The following is a 19448-nucleotide window of genomic DNA, read 5'->3' on the forward strand; positions in this document are numbered from 1 at the left end:
ACTTTACTTGGAAAAAAAAACAACAACTCAGAATAAACAAACAAAACCATATCACAATACAACACAAAGGCAACAAGTTGAGTAGGCAACATGGTAACATGGTTGCAGTCTGTGCATGTCTGATGTGTCGCCAGAAAACCGATACGAGTCTCTTTCACAGGGCTACTTAAAGTTCATGCTGATGCATTCTTTGTCTCATCAAGTCCATTCATAAAAATAAACAGAGAAGTAGCTTGACAAGGATATGCTCCGTTTAAAGCTTTATAAAAAGACATAAAACAACGAGGGCTTGTCACTTACAGACCAGAATTATCAATCCAACCAGACTCCATTTTAACAGCTTATTTGAACATACTGGCAGTGTTAGAGAGCTTTATATCAGTTTACACTTTATACAAAACAAAGACACAGGTGGCTATTAACAAGTACTCACATTCTCATCCCATGACTCGCACTCTGGACGTTCAGACATGTAGCTACAAATGAGTACGCACATATCCTCTTTCACATGTACTTTATGCATGCACTCACTCACACTCAACACTGGAGCCACGGTCAGAAATGCTGCACCACTGGTAAGGCCAGATGAAATCAAGTACAGTAGCTTTGCTTCTTTGAACTACAAGAGATGACATTAGAAAAAAAAATGGCAGTGTGATGATTCTACGAGCAAAGTATCCCACATCAGTACAACTGTCTTCTGTCCCTTTTGCAATAGAATACAAAACACCACTTTACAGTAAACTAAACCATGCAGGGCTTTTGAAGGGAGGTAGAGGACATCAGAGCCATAAAGTAAAGTAGACTAGAAAAGATAAAGTAAACAAAACATGTAAGTAAACAGAGTAAACATGTTAGTCTATAGATAACGTGGCTTTGAAAACACTGCAGATAAGTGGCCTGTCACTTTGCCTGTACAACACAAAATAGACATTACAACTGAATAAGTGTCATATTTGGAAGTTGGAATGTATTAATATAGCGTTACGTAGCATTTAGTAAGTTTTTCATTCAAGAATTCACTTTTGGAAACATCATATCTTTGACAACACACAACACTCAGATAAACATTTTGCAGCACCACACAATTACAAAATATAGCAACTCATGCGAAAACACCTCTGGCCCTGTACACTGTGTTTAAAATATATCATACAGCATGTAACGCACTTTGTGTTAAACATGTAATAGATTGCATTCATGAAAACAGGAAAACTAAAAGTGTGTATCTGCTCTGTTTTTGCTTTGTTGTGTGTGTGTGTGTGTGTGTGTGTGTGTGTGTGTGTGTGTGTGTATTTGTGTGCCTTTTAGTGTCACTGTGGCTGAGGTTTAGGCCAGCATTCCCCCAACGATGGAAGCAATGACAATTCCCAGAATCACACAGCATATAAGAATCATAATTTTCTTCTGAATAGTGATAACAAAGAACAAATAAGCAGGAATCCAAGGCAGCAAATGGGGGAACAGATGAAGACATGTTAGAAATATGACTTTATACATCAATTTAATGTTACAATATTTATAACAATCACAACAAAATCAAATGCAGTTTAGAAGAAAAGCAGAGGAACAGAGGAAATTTTGATTTAATGTATCTGATGACGTTTGAATGTGGAGTGTGCTTTAGAAGCATTTCCATATACTCTACAGTTAAAACCATAGTGGTTACCATAGTAGTATCAAAGATGATAATGTGGTACACAGCAATACAACTAGCTACCTCTTGAAATAAGCTGAAAGCAATACATGTGCACACTGGTGTGCACTGGGAAGCAAACTTCACTCATAAAACATGTCTTTTTACAATGTTGCTGGAGTCTGCAGCTGGCTCTGTCCAAAGATGACAAAATCTGCCTATCAGCACCTTGTTATTAACATGTTATACATTATTTAATCTTAAGTGTTAAAACATTTTGTGTTTCACAGGGATTTATATCATAAATGTATTAGTACAGCTAACTGTTGCCAATTTGTCCCAGTGGCCTCTTTAGGTACTGCATCTTGGAGTCTGGTATTTATAATTGATCCATAGGGTTTAGGTGCTGGACTATTTCTTGGCCAAGTTCAGTGACTTCCTGGAGTATTGTCATTAATTGTCTCTGCTGGTTGTCAGGCAACCTTCAAACAGTTTTTGCAGTAGGCCAAGAAACAGTCCAGCACATGAACCCCTGTAAAACCACAACGATTTTTAAGTTTAAGAAGACTGTTCATGAACTTACTCTATGCTGACATGCAAAACATGCAAAGCTCTTAAACAGGCTACACAACATGCACATGACAAAGGTAATTGATGTGATTCATGACACAAACAGACACAAAGCACATTACAACAGTTCCTCAAGGTGCTTGATTATTTAGTTTAGAAAAAGCATACATTAAAAAAAAAAATGCATCTAAAAATGAATGTACAATATCAGAGACATACTGGTCTGCCTTCAGACCAGCCATGTAAGCCAGCTTACCAGTTAATGAGCGGTTACGGACTGCGCTATACAGTTTAACAGATGAACAGTGAGTATTGTGTGTCATTGGTAGTCATACATTCATGACGTTAATAGCAGGCACCATGTCCTGCCCTGTCTGCTCTGTCGGGATTTCCTATGGTCCTAACTGAGACCAATTGCGAGGGAAATAATGAGGACGGTCACACATACTGCAATACAACCTCCTATCAGGATCACCTTCTGGACAGGGGAAAATGGGAGGGGAAAGAAGAAGGCCAAAGTGTCAGATAATGATTCAGTGAATGTAGGAGAGAATGAATGAGAAAGAGAGATAAAAGGGAAAGAAAGGAAGAGTAAGGAAGAAAATTTGTTCTTGTCCAGTCTTTGATTTTAAGTTGGGAAATAATCATGTAGATGACCCTTGCAGTGAATCGGGGTCATGTGATGCATGAAATTTCTCTGCCTTTGAGTGCTGTTATAGGTATTAACCAAGAGGTGGCACAGTAGTTCCACTGTGGTGCAGGTTGTTAAATCAAGGAAGGATGTGCTCAATTTAAAAGTATTTTGAAACCGACCGAGTAAGCCAAGAGTTGCACGAGACAAGCAAATCAAATCTCAGGTAAATGGGAAGCAGGAGCCAGCAGCTGGTTAGCTTGGCTTAAAGACTGGAAAGAGAGGGAAACAGTGAGCTTGTCTCTGTCCAAAGATAACAAAATCCACCTAACAGCACCTCCGAAACTCACTAATCAACACGTTATGTCTTGTTTAAGCTGGACAAAAACCCAAGAGCAAAAATGTCAGAGGGAGAGCTGGAATTTCTAATTGTACCACTGCCAATTAAACATGTATCCATTACTCTTTGATGTCTATTCTGACTTCTCTGATTCATTGCTTCCTTATTTCACAGCCTCTCAGCAGCAGAAGCAGCAGGTGGTGTTCAGGTGTTACAGCTGACTCAGGCTGTTCTGTGTCCTGTGCAGTCTATCTGGTAGTTTATTGGTATCAATAAGTATACTCAAGATAAGCCTCATGCCAATTTGTAATGCTATTGTGTTCATTTTCCTCTTAAACACATGTGTGGATACGTTTTTGGTTTGTGTGTTTGTTTTTAACAGGATTTAATTTTTCCAATCAGCTTAGCTCCTCCTCTCCACATGAAGAATACAAGACACGTGAGCATGCACACACACCAACGACAATCACTGCACTACACTGCATACAGTCCATGCAATGCTTGTAAAGTTATAGCTTTTTCATGTGATAGCATGCATTGTTATATTGCATATGTGACTCACCCTTCGGGCTTTACTCTGGTATTTAACCGCCTTCTTAGTGTCTGATACTGCCCTCTCCACATAGTCTACTGAGTGCTCCACATTGTACTCTATGCGGTCTATCATTTCCCCCTAGGAGAGGTTAGTTACAGAGGAGGTGTGGAAGACATGCAGAAAAGAAGAAGAACGAGGGAGCCAGATGTGGAGGCAGAAGCAGGGGTGAATACAGATGAGGGAGAAGGTGAAGAAAAGGGTAGGAATAATGGGTGAATGTGAAGGAGAGAGAAGGGGAAGCAGAAGGGAAAGAGAGAAAAAAAAGAGAAATAATGCCATGAGAGTCAGTTTTTAGGATGTGTGCACGTTGCATCTCACCCGTCTGCTGGTCTTTTTGAACTTTTTGCATTTTGGGATGCTCTCCTTTGCCTGCTCCACATACTCCTGAGCCTCCTGCACACTCCGCTCAATGTTGTTCACCAACTCTCCCTGCACAAGAATAAGAGGAGTGATTGAAGAGGTGGTGAGAGCAGAGATCTGCTTGAACTCACATTTGGTAACCTCTTTAATCACATCAAGAATTAGATTTCATAGATGGGTTTTTAAATAATAATTAGAGGACTAGTCTGATGAATGTTTTATACATTTTTCTTCAGCTTCTTTAGCACTTTTATTTATATATTTTTACAATGATGCTGGTTTCATACTTATTATATGAGCATCCATGACTGGTGCATTGTGAAGCCGTTGAAAAAGATACTAACTGATCTTATCTCTTCTCTTTATTCATATATTTATCCACATCTTCCATTTATTGCATTTATCAATAAAGAAAAAAACTAAAATTTTACATTTATCATTTACCCAGGATTGTTAAAAAAAAAGAAAAAAGAAGAATCAATAATTTTCCATTGGAATGGCTATTATTGATACAACTTTCGATGCATGCATGGCAGCTATGATTTGTTAAAGTCTAAAAAAGGAGAAAATGAAGAATCACAGGAAAATTACCTTTCCATATTAGAAGGGGAGCGCTGTTCTCTGTTCTCTACAGCTTAGAGTCATTGTTGTGATGACAGTGTTGTGTTGTGGAAGAGGGAAATAGAGAGAGTTGGGGACAGTGAGAGAGCAAAGCTGAGAAAGACAAAATTAACAGACCAGACTCAAGTATAATCTTAAATGATATGGCACTCAGTTAATAAAGGAAGGGTTAGTAAATTGAATTATTTACATTTATAGCATTCAAATGCGTGACAAGAGAACAAAAGAGTTCATCCAGAGACCCACACAATACTGCTGAATTATTAGACATTTAAACAACTATCACTCCCACACCAAAATTATGAGGGAAAGCCTGTCATTGGATTTAGCTGTCATTGTAATTCATATCGCTTACATATAACAATTTACTTTAATATTCATCATTCAGCATATTTTCTTATTCATGTGCTCTTTCGCTCAGATTTCCTTTTGCATAATTCAGACTGGATATTTCTGATGAGGGAAACAGTTAATCTCCGTGGGGGCTCAGCCCACACACTCAGATATGCTGGCAGCGGGCCTACAGATTTACCTGAAGCTCTACACTTTACTGAGAAGAGCACAGGCAACTCTTACACTTGAGGATAATCTACATATGTGGCTTTGAAGCTACATATCAACATATCACTGGATGATGTAGATTTTCAGTGTGCACCATTTCTATAACAGAATAAAAACTTTTAGCTTATACTAATTAAATTTTAAACTTACACTAATTCTGAAAAATTCCAAACATACAAACTCAAAGCCCCCGTAATACTTAAGGTTTGCTTATGATTTAATGCTCTGACAAAACAGTGATGCTGTTTAGTTTGCAACTCCCAGATGTCAGATTTTCCTTCCAGCTCATGAACGCAGCATGATAGTTATGTCTAAAAAATGGTCTAATGGCAGAAATCCCAAACACAGATAATTACCAAATTCCAATCAACTGATCACTGAGCCAAAAATGATCTGTCCCCAAAATTCTGTCTAAATTTACAGAGATATTTTGTAAACAGACAACCAGATGGAGCAGAAAACATAACCTCCTTCCAACTCTGTTGGCATAGATAGGCCTATATTTATACTAATACACTCCACAACTTGTATGTAAATTAAAAGACTGCCAGTTTCTGTCTGTCTGAAGTGGAGTTATATCTATGACAGGGAGTTGCAGAAGGCTAGCATGCTTAGCTGTTTAATGATTTTACAATTGTGAACATAGTGTGCTATTGAACCTCTGCATTAGCGAGAGCACCCTTTCAAACTAAAACACTGAATCTAGAAAATTGAATTATTTATGGTGTCCATGCTGGCAGATGGATTGCCAATTTATGGATGCATTTAGCATTTGCAGGTTTGTTTTCAGATATTTTGGCCCAGCCCCAAACCACACAGCTGTAAGTACTGAGAAAGAGAGGATCCATGTTTTCACCTGGCTCTCCACCAGCATGGCCATGTCCATGAACATGTCGTGAAGCTCTCTGATACTGTTTTCCAGCTTGATAATCTCATTGTGCCGTGTCTCAATCTCATTCATAGCTTGCTGGGTGATGTTGTCCATGATGATCTAAGATGGTATAACAGAAGGAAACACTTAGAGAGGAGTAATATTAGATTAAAAACATGCTTTGTGTGCATTCATTTTGTATTTGTTGTGTCACTCACCCCTGAGGTAAAGATAGCTGGGTTGTCACTCTCCAACATGCTCTCCAGCTCCTCATTTGTTGTGTTTCTCCCAGCTAAAAGGACAAACACACACACACACACACACACACACGCACAGAATCATCTATAACAGAAAAGTGTGCTCATGGTACGTGTTAAGAGATTTACAAAGTGTGTTACTGTTGCCCAAGTGTAGTGCAATGCTATTGGATTTAAATGGTTCTCCAAACTACAGTGGATGAAGACCATTAGGAAACACGAAGAAAACTCCCGGGGTGATAGTAATAGACGTCCCTATTCCTTCTTCATGTCTGTCTGAGGATTAATTAAAATGAGAGCTGTGTGCCTCTCTTTTCCACAAGCTCATTTTCTCTCTATCCATCTGTCTCAACTGTCTATACTGCATTTTAAACTCTTTGTTCTTCCATGTATCTGAACAGCAGCGGATGTGATGGAGAAATCATTTGTGCCATAATTCAGGCTGATAATCAAATGCACAAGACTTCTGACTTAACGGTTACTGCAAGTATCAGTGTATACCATCCTGGCTTTAGATTATAAGACAAAGCAGCACCCTCAACTTTTACTTTCTGCTGATCTGAATGTTACAGGGTTAAGTATGTGTCTGCGGATTTGTTCGTTTTCCACTAGGAATCGCATATGTTTAGTTGAATTCAACCTGCAACACAAAGCTCAGTTAGAAATTGTGCTGTGCCAGAACCACTAGCCTTGCACTCTCAACACCAGACCCAACTTCAGTAATGTAAACACTGCACCTTCACTTTAAATGCTGCTATGTAAACTTACACTCCTTAGTTTAGACATTTTATTGTATCTTTTAAAAAAAATGACTCATGATAACCTACTGCATGAACCTTGGGTGTGTAGTTATCTTAAGTATAAAGAGCATAGGAAAGTTAGGACCATCTCCTACTTATTCAGTACCATGTGAAGTTTGCCTCAACACTCCAGGTCCCTTGCCCACCTTGCCTCCAGCAAACTTTCTATCTCTCTATCTACTGACCCTGCCTGTACGACAGTACATCTTACTGCTTCTTCCTGCTGATGTCTCTGCTTCTCATCCATCTTTATTTTCCCCGACAGAGTTGTCCTACTTTGTAAACATTCCCCTACACCTACACTAATATCCTTGGGTCTGAGCACTGAGTTCGCCCGCAGAGCTACTTCTCCGCCCCACTGATACTGTAAGTCACAGTTAGACTCTGTCAGCATCATCTCCAATCTTTCCTTTGCATGTTTTAAATTCTCTGTGGGGCTATATACAGTATGTACTACCTCTTCCCATTGATTAGATCCTACATCCCCACAAACAATTACCTGGTGTACAGGGATGAGCAGTTAGTCTAACTTCTCTCAGCTGTTATGCCTATGTCATATTGTTATCAAGGTATAGCCAAAAAGAATAAAAAAAAAAGAATTCAAAGAAACGGAATCTGATTGTTCTTGTCAACAGCATGTCAAAGGACTAGAGGACTGAAATGAAAGAGAGAGAACGCAAATATAAAATCTCAGTAACACAACTACAGTATTTTATGAGAAATAAGGAAGCAAAGAAAAAAAACAGAGAAAAGACATTTTAAAAATTACTGCTGTAAGCAATAGTACTGAGCTTGATGCAACAAGTCCTCCAACCTAAATGACCATATAGGCTGTCTGTCCCCACCCTCATACATCCCACAGCAGCATACCAGCAGCAGGCGTACCAAGCCTTTGTTGGCATGGTAACAACAATCACATAACATAAATGAATGGACCTACGTAAATGGCTTTGAAGATATTGCTTTACTTTTTTCCTACAGGGGACCTCCAGCAGCTGTGGCTGGAGATTTTGGAATTAACTACAAAACATCTATTCATGACCTAATCAGAGCATGTGTGAGCATGTGTGTGTATTGTGTTGTGTGACGTGGGGGCCTCGGTGGCAGTGCAGGCAGTTTGATGGTGAGTGATGATGGTCGGGGGGCCGGAGCCAGTGATTACCTTCATGAACAGAATACTGATGAAGACGCTCTCTAACATTTACCGGTGCATGAGCGTGTGCCCATGTGATTTTTTGTTAATTTCTCCTTACATATACTTGACACACGGTCTCTAATCCAAACTTCATATCCATATAACACCAGTGAATTCCACTGAGTTGCAGTGAAGTGGTCCCGCTGTTTTATTACCGTGCTTAAGAATCTACTCATGTTCAGCAATGACATTTTGCAGTTTGACAAATGAGAGTATGAAGAAAGCACACAAAGAGGGGGGAGAGACCACGTTCACCACATTACTGTGATCAATTCCTTATTCTCCTGGCCTCTGTGATAATAAATAATCCCTCTATCATTAAGGCTAAAACTACAACGTTAAAGAGGGTCAGAGTTAGAGTTGAAAGACAGAGAGGAGCGACAATGACTCATGGATAATTGTGAAGAAAAAAAAAAAACGAAGGCACTGTGGTGCTACCCTACCCTATTTATCTCACTTCCTACACACACACAGACACCTCATTGGCTTTTTTAAAGCCCTGACAGGCTCAGAGGGAGGCTCTTATTTGTTACCATGGAGACCCAAAACCTGAGAAGCCTAATATGAAGCCAAGAAGTCTCACTTCACCCATTGCATTTATGGACTATTAAATCATTCATACTATGTTGCTACCAGTAACAGTATTATTTCATTTCCATTGTTATGTAACACAAATGAAGTGAGACCCTCAAGGAACGGAGTGAAAAAGCAAACCACACAAATGTTCACACAGGCATAGCGAAAGAAGCGAGTGATTTTCAAGCCTGTGTTCGCTGCATTTTCACCTGCAAAGGAATGAGAAAAGTGTGTATATCTTATTTGCACACATATGAGTCCATCTGTTTGTCATACAGAAATAATGTGTTTGTGTACATCTCTGGCCTTTCTCTGGCATTGTGAGAGCGTCTCTACCAGCTAGAAGAGTGTCTGCTGGGAAATAAAACATAACAGTCAAATGTCAAAGAGGTCCTGCGATGCTTGTGACCAACACCTCTCCATCTTGCTGGGCCTACCTATCAAAGCTTTGGAAGCAGAAGAAGTTAACAGTGTTGTGTAGGACACGGCTCTTCTGGACTGTCTCTGGACCCTAAGAGCAACTTTACAGCAGCTGAAAATCATGTTTTGGCTGGCTAGTAGTGGTTTAACCTCTCACCTTGCTGCAGGGATATAGATGTGTACTCCGGGATGTATTAGCACACACATCTCTGCTGGTTGTGGTGCAGACTTGAAACTTTCAATCAAAGAAGGCAGTGAAGCAGCATTTTTGTTTTGTCTTGGTTTTAAGTTAGTTTTAAAAGACCTGAGCTAAAATGAATTTTGGAGGAAAGGCCTATCAACTGCCAACAGTATTGTTTTTTGTTTTTGTTTTTTTTCATTTTGAGTGCTAGTCTATATTTCAAAGACTGTGACAGAACTATCGGCACTATCCTGAAAATTGTTTTTCAGCCCAGTATGTTTTGCTGTTGGAAACTAGCGCAACAGAAGAAATCTAAAAGAATATACAGTAAAGACAGTTCATATTTGGACTCGGGGGTTGTCTTGACAATGATATGTTTACAGTATGTCACAGTGTTGCTGTTTCTTTTATCTCTGTATCCAGCAGGTTTCAGTAGAGGCAAACAGGGGAGGTGCAAAGCAGCAGAGAAAACATCAATACTCACTCTGTTTGTGACACACTCCTACTGATTGACACACAAACAAGTCAAAGGGGGTGGCACAACAGAAACACAGCTTTCTTGTTATAGAACCCGAAACGAACTCAGTTGTACTTAAATAGATCAAAATATGGACCAAAATGTAATGTGAAGGGAAAAGCTTTACTGGACACTTGTTTCCTTCAAAACAAAAAAACTACATTTCTTTCCTTGCCTCTTACTCACAATTTCCCCTCTCCTCTGCACTTTCGTTCCATCTCTAAACTCTCCCTGTGTATCTAATCCCCTCCTTGACGACAGGTGATATCAGCTAAGGCCTCCTGTGACTCCACCAGCTGACAAATCAAATCCAAATGGATCTGGAGGAGCTCAAGGAAAAAGTGAGTCAGGTGTGTGTGTGTGTGTGTGCGTGTGTGTTTAACTCCATGAGGAGGTTTTGTGTTAGCCCTTTGATTAACCCCAGAAAATACTGTGTGTTGTCACTGCTGTTCTTTTGATTGGACCATACATAGTGTAGTTACATTGGGTGGAGCACACACATTCAGACCTGGCTGCATGTGTCCACTCTAAACTGACAGATGGGCAGAGGAAATTACGTCTGCGCCAAGTGCCCTGCAACATAACTGCCCTTGCTCTGCTCTGCTATTACCACTAAATGAGTCATACTGTTCTTCTCTGTATGCATGTGAGTGTGTGTATGTGTGCGCCTTTGTGTATAAGGTGACTCTATCATGATGACTGTTAGGGGCAGCTGGCACGGTGCAGCCTGCCAGGATGCCGTGGCAGAGGCCGTGTCAGTTGCCTGGTCCAGGAGCCCGGGGCCTGCAGCTAATACCTGTCAAATCATATTACACATACAGTGTGACACGAGCGAGAGGAGCTCAGATCTGAGCTGCAGCAACCTGGCATGTGCATGCATATGGGTGTGGGTGTTGGTGATGTATGTGTTTTGGAAAGTGGTTTCAGTGTGAGAGTGGTTGTTTTGGTACACCACACCACACAAATTCAAAATAAAATATGGATGAGATAAACTTAAATTTCTCTATAAACAAACTGAATAAAAGACATTTTGTTGTTGTTTTGGGTGGATTTACTGCAGGTTTTATATTATTCAGTTTATGTCACTGATACACATTATTTTATGAGTCAGCTTTTGTTTTTACATATTTGTACTATGTGTTATGTATTTAATATGTCCTGTATTCAAGTCTGAGTTCTGTGTTTTCCCTTGCTGTGAGACAAATTTCCCTTTGGGGACAGTTAACAAAATTGAATGGCATAAACAGTCAACACGTTGGAGCTGAGGTAATTTATTTTCACTGACCCTGTTATAGAATCTTTTTTTTCATTAATAATAAATGTAACAAAGAGTGAAAAGGTGAACGCAGAAGAAAATAATCCACTTAATACATTCCTGTAAGTCTTATATGTGGTCTTATGAATCCAACTGCATGTCAGTGCAGGAGAGTGAATGGATGATTGTTCATTTATGATTACTTTAACAGACGTGTTACTATGCATGGAAAGTGGTTACAGTAATCGTGGGATGTTGTGATAAAGTAGTTTTTTTTTCCAGAATCCACAAAGCAAAGGCTTCAAAAATTCACCTGCTTTTGCAAATCATGGCACTTACCGCCACACGAATTTCATGAACAGTTGTTCAAATTTTGGAAAAAAGAAATAAATAAAGTGAGGCAATACTGCAGTAGTCTGCATAATTCTATCAGGGACTAGTCTAGTAGTAGTGGCAAGGCTTCATTTCACATCATCACGCTCTTATGAGAGTATACATACATACAAAATGGAAGATACTTATCTACTCTGCAGATGCAAAATGATTTGGTGGTGAAGAATGTGGGTACAGACTCTATTTTTAGACTAATTAACATGAAACTAATATCTGGCTAATAACAGAGGGAGGATGAAGATGAAGAGGCTGGTACTTAGGCTTAGGATTAAAGACATGCAGGGGAATATGACACTGTTTTCTCATGTTCACTGTTTTGACAAGGACCTAAACAAATGAGTACAGCATGAACGGCCATTTTTGGACCAAAGCCGACCAAAGGTTTCACACAAAAAGCAATTTGCACAATTTTTGTGCGCAGTGACAAATACAGAACAATTCTCCACATCAAGACCAAAACATTTGCCAGGATAACATGTCATACTGTATGTTAGAGTGGCAGATCCACCCCCTAAAGGTGGGATCAGACTATATAATATAAGACTGGTCTGACGGACCTGGGGGATCAAAAATGAAAATAAGAATCAAGGATGACTGTCGGTCAGTTTATCCCCTGTAGTGTGACAAAGAGAAAGTCACCCAGTGCGGCATTTGGTGAGCCACACGACACAGCAACACAAAGATTAGTATGTCATGATTATTTTTTTTTGTCATTGTTCTCCAAGTTTTAACCGTGTTCCCTCTTTTCAGTGTTAATTCCCCCTGATTTGTTTCCCTTGTCCCTTCATCTCCCTGCATAAACAGGACTAAAAGTGTGCTGTGTGTCCTGTCAAGTGGTCAGAGGTGATTGTCTAGTCTGATAGGTGCAAATGAAAACACCTTGTTTTCATCATGAGCTCACTCAATCTGTGCAAATGTTCTCATGAATCTCATTGCAAAATCAATGTTTAAAGAACTCTGAAACAGAAAAAACACCATGTGACTGAAAAGAGATGCAAATCTTTTGGATGCATGCAGTGTTAACAAGTGTGCAGTCAGTGAGAGGGGGTGATGGAGGGTTTAGTCTCCCAGGTCTACTCACTGATCTCCAGCTGTCTCTGAATGCGTCCCTTGCAGCGCTCCCTGTAGTCTGACTGGGTGGTGTTGTATTCTGACATCACCTCGACAAACTTACGGGACAGTGTGGAGTGCTGGAGATACAGCAAAGAACAGCAAAACATTTCACTTACACCTGCTCGTTGCCAGCAGTAGACACTAACTAACAAGTACTTTACTAACAAGTAAATTCTGAATCAACAGCAAATATGAGAGAGTTGTGTCCAAATGACACATTAAAAACTAATCCAAAGCAGCTGGTATGCATTTTAAAAAACACTTGATATTTGAGTTGTTAGTTGATGGGCACTATTGTCTCACAATGCAATACACAGAGAAAATGGAAGAGCTGCTCGCAGCTGCAAAATTTTAAATAAATTGCAGGCAGTCACGATTTTTCTTGTTGAAGTTCAACTGACAGTGGTTTTCCAAAATTAGCTTGACTGATGTCCATCAGAACACAGTGTGAGGATTTTCTTTAATATTAACTGCAAAAATAGAGAACTATGACAGTTAGTATTATACATTCTGTACACAGTATGTATTATAGTATGCAACTGGGACACAGCTGACTCTGCCATTTTCCCTCCTGAACTGTACCTGTGTTTTACGTATCCTCAGGTCAGCTGATGACCTGTTCTGCCCTTCTTCTTGCTCAATGGTTTGCTGGATACCTGAACAGATACACAAAAGTATACATTAAATCACTAGGTGAGTACCTGCTCTTAAAAAATGAAAACCAAGAAATCCACAAAATTCATTACAATACACAAAATAAAGGTGTTGCATGAAATAAACAACATGATGATTTTAGTATCGTCTTAGTAGTTGAGGGTCTAAAGGTGTGAATCTGAGGATTGCAAGGTTGCCCCAGAGAAAAGATGATGAGGCTCATGAAATCAAAAAGGATGAGAACAGAAATATGCTCAGAAAACGTCATGGCAACCTACCGAATACATAATGAAATACAGTACTTCATTTTGTGTGCAAAGCTGACATTTTGACCTGAGGGTGGTGTAAGAAAAAAGATCAGGGGGTCATTGGAAACACAAGGATTTGATCTCAGGAGACAATGAATATGCACAGTAAACTTCACAGAAATCCAGCCATTTGTTTTGGAGAGACTGTCTTGTGTTTGTCAAGGGAAAGATTGAATAGATGGTTGCAAGAACGAAAATGTGAGGGGTAATATTCATCATCAATAATCCTCTGAGGGGCATGAATATTCATGCCAAACTTAATGGAGATCCAGTGAGCGGTTGTCAAGATATCTTGCTCAAGAAATTAGCACAAAATCAATATCTCAATAACTCCAGCAAACAAATGGAGCTGATCTGTGTAAAACTCTAATTAAAGCTAGAAGGGGCTATTTCGTTGCAGTGTCATAATAGAAAATTATACTCTCATTCCATAAATGTTGGAGCTACAGTATGTCTCTGCCCGACACAAATATTAACTAATCACACATCAAATCAGTCACTCAGATGGAAAGGGAATAATTGGAAATGTGGTAGAGGCTTAACTCTTAAGAAATTAATGAAGGTATAAATTACCGGGATTAATCTCTTTCATTACTTCTTAAGAGGATTTTCTTTAAAAGAAAAATGCAACTTTTGTGTGTATTAAGCACTTTTTTGAATGCTGCTTCAAAGCCACACCTCAGGAAGTCATTGTAGAGGAGCCGCTACTGAGCATAATAACATGAATTAAAGAGACTGTCAATGTGAGGCTATGTGAAGAACTCAATCAAGGACTGAATTATACAGACATTTAAGAGACTCCTCATTTACATTCCCATTTTTCTGTAATTTCAACTGGGATGAGATGGCTGTACAAGCTCCTGCACATTCAGGGACACTTTGTTAGATATCTACATCTGCGGCTGCAGAGGCACGAGAGTTAAGAAACGTCAAGTTCAGGAACGTGATAGTATGTGGTTTCCTGCATCTCTGACAAATGTGAGAATTAGACATTGCATTGTAATTGTTCCAGGAAAAGGCACAATGATTGTAATTTAATTCAGTGTGCTTTGTAAGATGAGCACATTTGAAATAATATGGGATTCATAGAATTAATATGGCTGTAAAACCTTTAAACCCACTCCTTAAGATTGTTGAATCCCTGTCTTCACAGATTCACGCTGCTCTCACTAAAAAAACCTATGTGCATCTAAAACCCACTGGGCATATACTTAGGGATATTTTAATTCATAGTGTAGTAAAATGTCTTTGGCTTCACCACTCATGGCATAAGTTATATATCTGTAATATATCTGCATGATAAAGAAAAATTTGGCACATCTATTAAAGGTTCTTGGGCACAAGACAGGCTGTACATATAAACAGTGGCAAGAGAAAGTAAATGAACTATTCATCAAGTTCAAAGCAGCAACTTACAAGTTTGAGCAATTAAGAGGGTTTGCTGAATCTGACTCAAAATCGCTTATTTGAACAAGTCTCACAGGAAAAAGTGAGAGGCTTAGGAAAAAAATTACAAAAAATGTTCTTACATGAGGTCCACTGTCTTATCTCGTACTTTGCAAAGCACTTTTATGAGCAAGTGTTTCTGTCCAGAAGTTTCAATAGCTGATATTGAGATATTACATATTATTAAAATCCCGATCTGTATCATCTGTCTTCTGTTTCTGAAGAACTTCTGTTACTGAATCCATTAGATCAACTGAAAATTGCAGATAAACCAGATATGGTAAATAACGTTGCTTTGCTCCTTCTCGAGGATTTGTCCCAGGGTGCTGTTTGACAAAGATGAGGTCACTTACACACATCCATGCAAACACACAGCAAGTGGTTACACAAAGGCATCCTGTGGCAACAACTGATGTGAACTGGAGCGACACAGTTAGAGGCCTGTGATGCAGAGCCTGTTCCGCCTGATAGCACTTCTGTCAAGTGTGTGTATCACTATATATGTGTGTATATCTGTAGGCACGCAGGATGAGGGATAGCGGCTATTATCTGCTAGCTCTCTGCACTGAAGGTGTGTTCTACTTTCCTGAGAGATACTGTATACAGGTGTATACAGGCTTATCTCTGACCCCTATTCGACACCTGAGCCCTGCAGGGAGGCAGGGGAGAGTGTTGCATATAGCTGATAATTACTTATGTGGTGGACCTAGAGCCATGTATGCCAGAAGAAGAGGTTAAAAAGAGGTTAAAAAATTGTTTTAAAGATAACAAGAAAGGCAAAAAAGGTGGGAGGATGACAGAGAAATCAGAGAATGAGAAGATTATGGGACTCATACACACATACAACTCACAAGCAAGTACTTTCGTAATAAATGTTGGGAGTGTGATCCAGGACTGGCTACACAACCATTATCCCTGCACACAGTCTGTTACAGTAAGATTAGTCAGTTTGGGTGCACACGTGTGATTAAAACTTGTGCATATGAATCACCACCTCTGTGGCAAGTGACACTAATCACTCTGCCCACTGCAGTACAGAATCCACGAGTGTAAACTGAGTTGTCTGTTAGCTGCCAAATGCTACACAGTTCCCTGTCTCTTCTGCGCCATCAAATCACACTGGTTATGGATATGGTCATAATACTGTAATACAGACTTCAGGGCTAATAATCATTTTCATTATCTTAATGTGCCATTTATTTTCTTGATCAATTTATGAATTATTTGGTCTATAAACAGCAGAAAATCAGGAAGAATGCCTGTTCCAGTTTCCTAGATCCCAAGTTGACATCTTCATTTTGCTTTGTTTTGTCCAACCAACAGCCCAAAACTCCAAAATATTCAGCTTACCACTTTGTAAGACAAGGAAAAGAAGCAAATCTTCACATTTGTGAAGCTGAAGCCTTTAAATATTTAGCATTTTGCATGAAAAATGAATGATGCATAAATTATACAAATAGTCCATGACTTCATTTTCTGTTGATTGATTAACTGTTTAAGTGACAAATCGTTTCAGCTCAGACTTTTCCCTCATACTGGAGCTGAAAGAACACAAAGGGATCAATTGTTGTAAGCAGTTATTATGTAAAAACTACCAACCATTTATCAATTGCAACTTCAAAAACAAAGATGAGCTTTTCTTCCCCTGCTTTATATCATTAGACTAATAATACTTTTTGGTGGCTGATCAGACTAAGAAAGAAATAAAGAATCTAGCTCTGGTAACTTGTGACAAGCATTTGTCAGTATTTGAAAATTTAATTAGTTGAAAAAAAGAAAAAAAAAAACAATCAAAAGCTTTAATTGATACAGAAAATAATCATTAGTTGCAGCTCCAGCAGGAGGAAAACAGAAGAACCATACTCACTCTTTAATTTGGAGCGTACTTTGTTGGCCAACTTCTTGATGTCTGCCATAAGATCCTCCAGCTCAGCCTTAGTTTCTAAAGAGAGGAGAGGAGAACAGACATTACTGGGCTTTTGTGAAACAACACATAAACACACACTTGCATACTCACCCACTCACACAAACCTGCGTGCCAGCCGGTTTCACAGAGACAGAATCAATACTGACACACTAGAAACGACTCTGTGTCACTCCCAACAGGGACAAACAATTCATCGGCTTCAGTCCACAGCAGTACAACTCGTCCATCTTTATTCTTTTCTCTTTTGTATAGAGAGCAGCAGCATCCTTCAGTTCCCTCTGCAGTCCACTGTCCTCCTTCCATCCTGGCCTACACCCTCAAACATATACACACACTCTACTGAGGCATAACGTTGAAACTCATGTGGGTAGATGGGTACATGTGGGTGCGGACAACTAAGATTTGCTATTTTGGTGACCAGAGGAACAAGTGAAATCACGATGGACTGCAGCACAATCTGGGCTGCAGCAGGATGAGCTGATTGTTACCAGCAGGAATATGTTATCAGAAGATGGAACTGGGCAGATTTCTAATCTGATGATGATGACTAATCAAAACAGCAACTCTCCTTGAGCTTGACATACTGACAGTTTTCTAAATGTAAATGTGTCTCTTCCAGGGGGAAAATCTGCACAATTTGCTGAATACATACATAGCTGTATAAATAAATGAAGAAAAAGTGCCTTTCGTTGAGGTAAAGACACAGCTCCTGATGATCTGATTTGTATAAAAATGAAATCAGTGAGCGGCACTTTACCAGTATGGTGTGCAATAAAGCACAGGAGTTTTTTAAAATGCGATATTTATTGAGGTCAACAAATCACTTTGTACGATGTGCCATCCAAATGTGTGTGAAGGCAAAGGTGTTGATAACTGTTTACACACACTTGAATGCAGTGCAAAAATCTGGCCATCACTGAAAGGAGTGAGACACGATAATTGTTCAAGCAGGAATAACAGTGACCGCTAGATCACTACTTTACTTGATTAATCAATGGATAAATAATTAATATTTGGCAGATTATGAAAATAATCATTGGTTATACTTTTGGCAGTCTCTCCTTGGAGGTATTAATGGTGTTGTGCTCTTCTGTTCCACATGAAAAGTTAACTGTCTGAGGCATGAAAAAAGAGAGCTTGAGAGGTGAAGTTTAAACCCAGTCTACTTTCACACCTCTGCACAGTGGACCAAACTTTGAAACTCTCTGCCACAGGGAGAAGGGGAATTCAGACATTGTCCAATAATCTAACAAGCACCTCATCTGAAGCAGCCTGAGTCCTTTATTCAGCTCCATCTTCTTTGCTGTGCTATTATAACTGTTCTGGAGTGTGTCAGAGGAAGTTACAAAATATATTTTGTTTAAAATTGAGATGTAAATGCTGAGGTATGTCACATGGTCCTATTTGGGGGCTATTTTTGTCAGTGATTAAAAGAAACCAGTGGCCATTCAGGAGAAGACAGTTTTTCTCATCAGTGCGATCTTCAAAAGGCAGCAGCACTGAAGGATGGTCGGAGTGACTGTCACATCATATTTCCATCTTGAAGAAAAACTGTCTGTCTTTTCCTTTTAATCTTTCCTCCCGTCTGTTGCTCATTACAGCTACAGCCAAACCAGCAGTTTCATAATCATATTTTACTGACACTTCAGGTTATTCAGCTTGAGAGAAAAAAAAAAGATTTTATCTAATGCTGTACGTCAGGCAAAGATTTAGCTGTAGACACCCCCTCATATATATATCAATAAGCTGTAGTTGTTTACAACTACATCACCATGTATTAAATGTTTATGTATGGCTTTCAAATGTAAAATGGAGGGATTAAAACAAAGTGTTGCCCATCTACTTAATTTTCAGCCCAAAGAGGGGAGAAAAAAATCTGTGGCCGGATGCAGAGGAGAACAAAAAGGTGAGAAGAGGAGAAAACAGAGTGGCTTTCACACAAATTCTCTCACACATATTTTCCCAGGAGCATTAATTGCCACTTTTAGAGCATTGCAAAGAAGTGAGAAAGGCATTTATCATCTTAATGCCATAAGAGAACCAAATCTCCATATGTTTAGAAGCCCCAGGAAGCCAGCAGACATAAAAGATGGACCTTAAAAGTTTTTAAAGTCAAACTATTCATTCAAACCAAACTGCCTGCAGTACTTCTTTCTAATGGGTTTGTTGTTGAATGTTACCTGCTTCTTTAAAGCTGCATAAATCACAAAAATCAATAACA

The 19448-nt window shown here is 39.2% G+C and overlaps 1 protein-coding gene across 3 annotated transcripts in view; it reads right to left on the reverse strand.

Moving 5' to 3' along the window:
• Positions 1–1267: 1267 nt before the first annotated feature.
• stx1a (syntaxin 1A (brain)) overlaps positions 1268–19448 on the reverse strand; it is a 50319-nt gene continuing 32138 nt past the window's right edge. Inside the window, exons 4-11 of one of the 3 annotated variants that reach the window (XR_005894561.1) lie at positions 17168–17242; positions 13475–13548; positions 12861–12969; positions 6404–6477; positions 6171–6305; positions 4724–4846; positions 4091–4201; positions 2665–2684 (exon numbers count right to left, since the gene is read on the reverse strand). Coding sequence is in view for 2 of the 3 variants with exons in the window: in XM_041045751.1 (XP_040901685.1) it covers positions 2607–2684; positions 4091–4201; positions 6171–6305; positions 6404–6477; positions 12861–12969; positions 13475–13548; positions 17168–17242 (656 nt within the window). In the remaining variant the exon portion in view is untranslated. Of the gene's footprint in view, positions 2685–4090; positions 4202–4723; positions 4847–6170; positions 6306–6403; positions 6478–12860; positions 12970–13474; positions 13549–17167; positions 17243–19448 lie in introns of those variants that run through there. The other 2 variants (XM_041045751.1, XM_041045752.1) reach the window with 2 other exon arrangements.

This window comes from Toxotes jaculatrix, chromosome 9 (assembly GCF_017976425.1).
Source record: "Toxotes jaculatrix isolate fToxJac2 chromosome 9, fToxJac2.pri, whole genome shotgun sequence".
Lineage (NCBI taxonomy): Eukaryota > Metazoa > Chordata > Actinopteri > Toxotidae > Toxotes > Toxotes jaculatrix.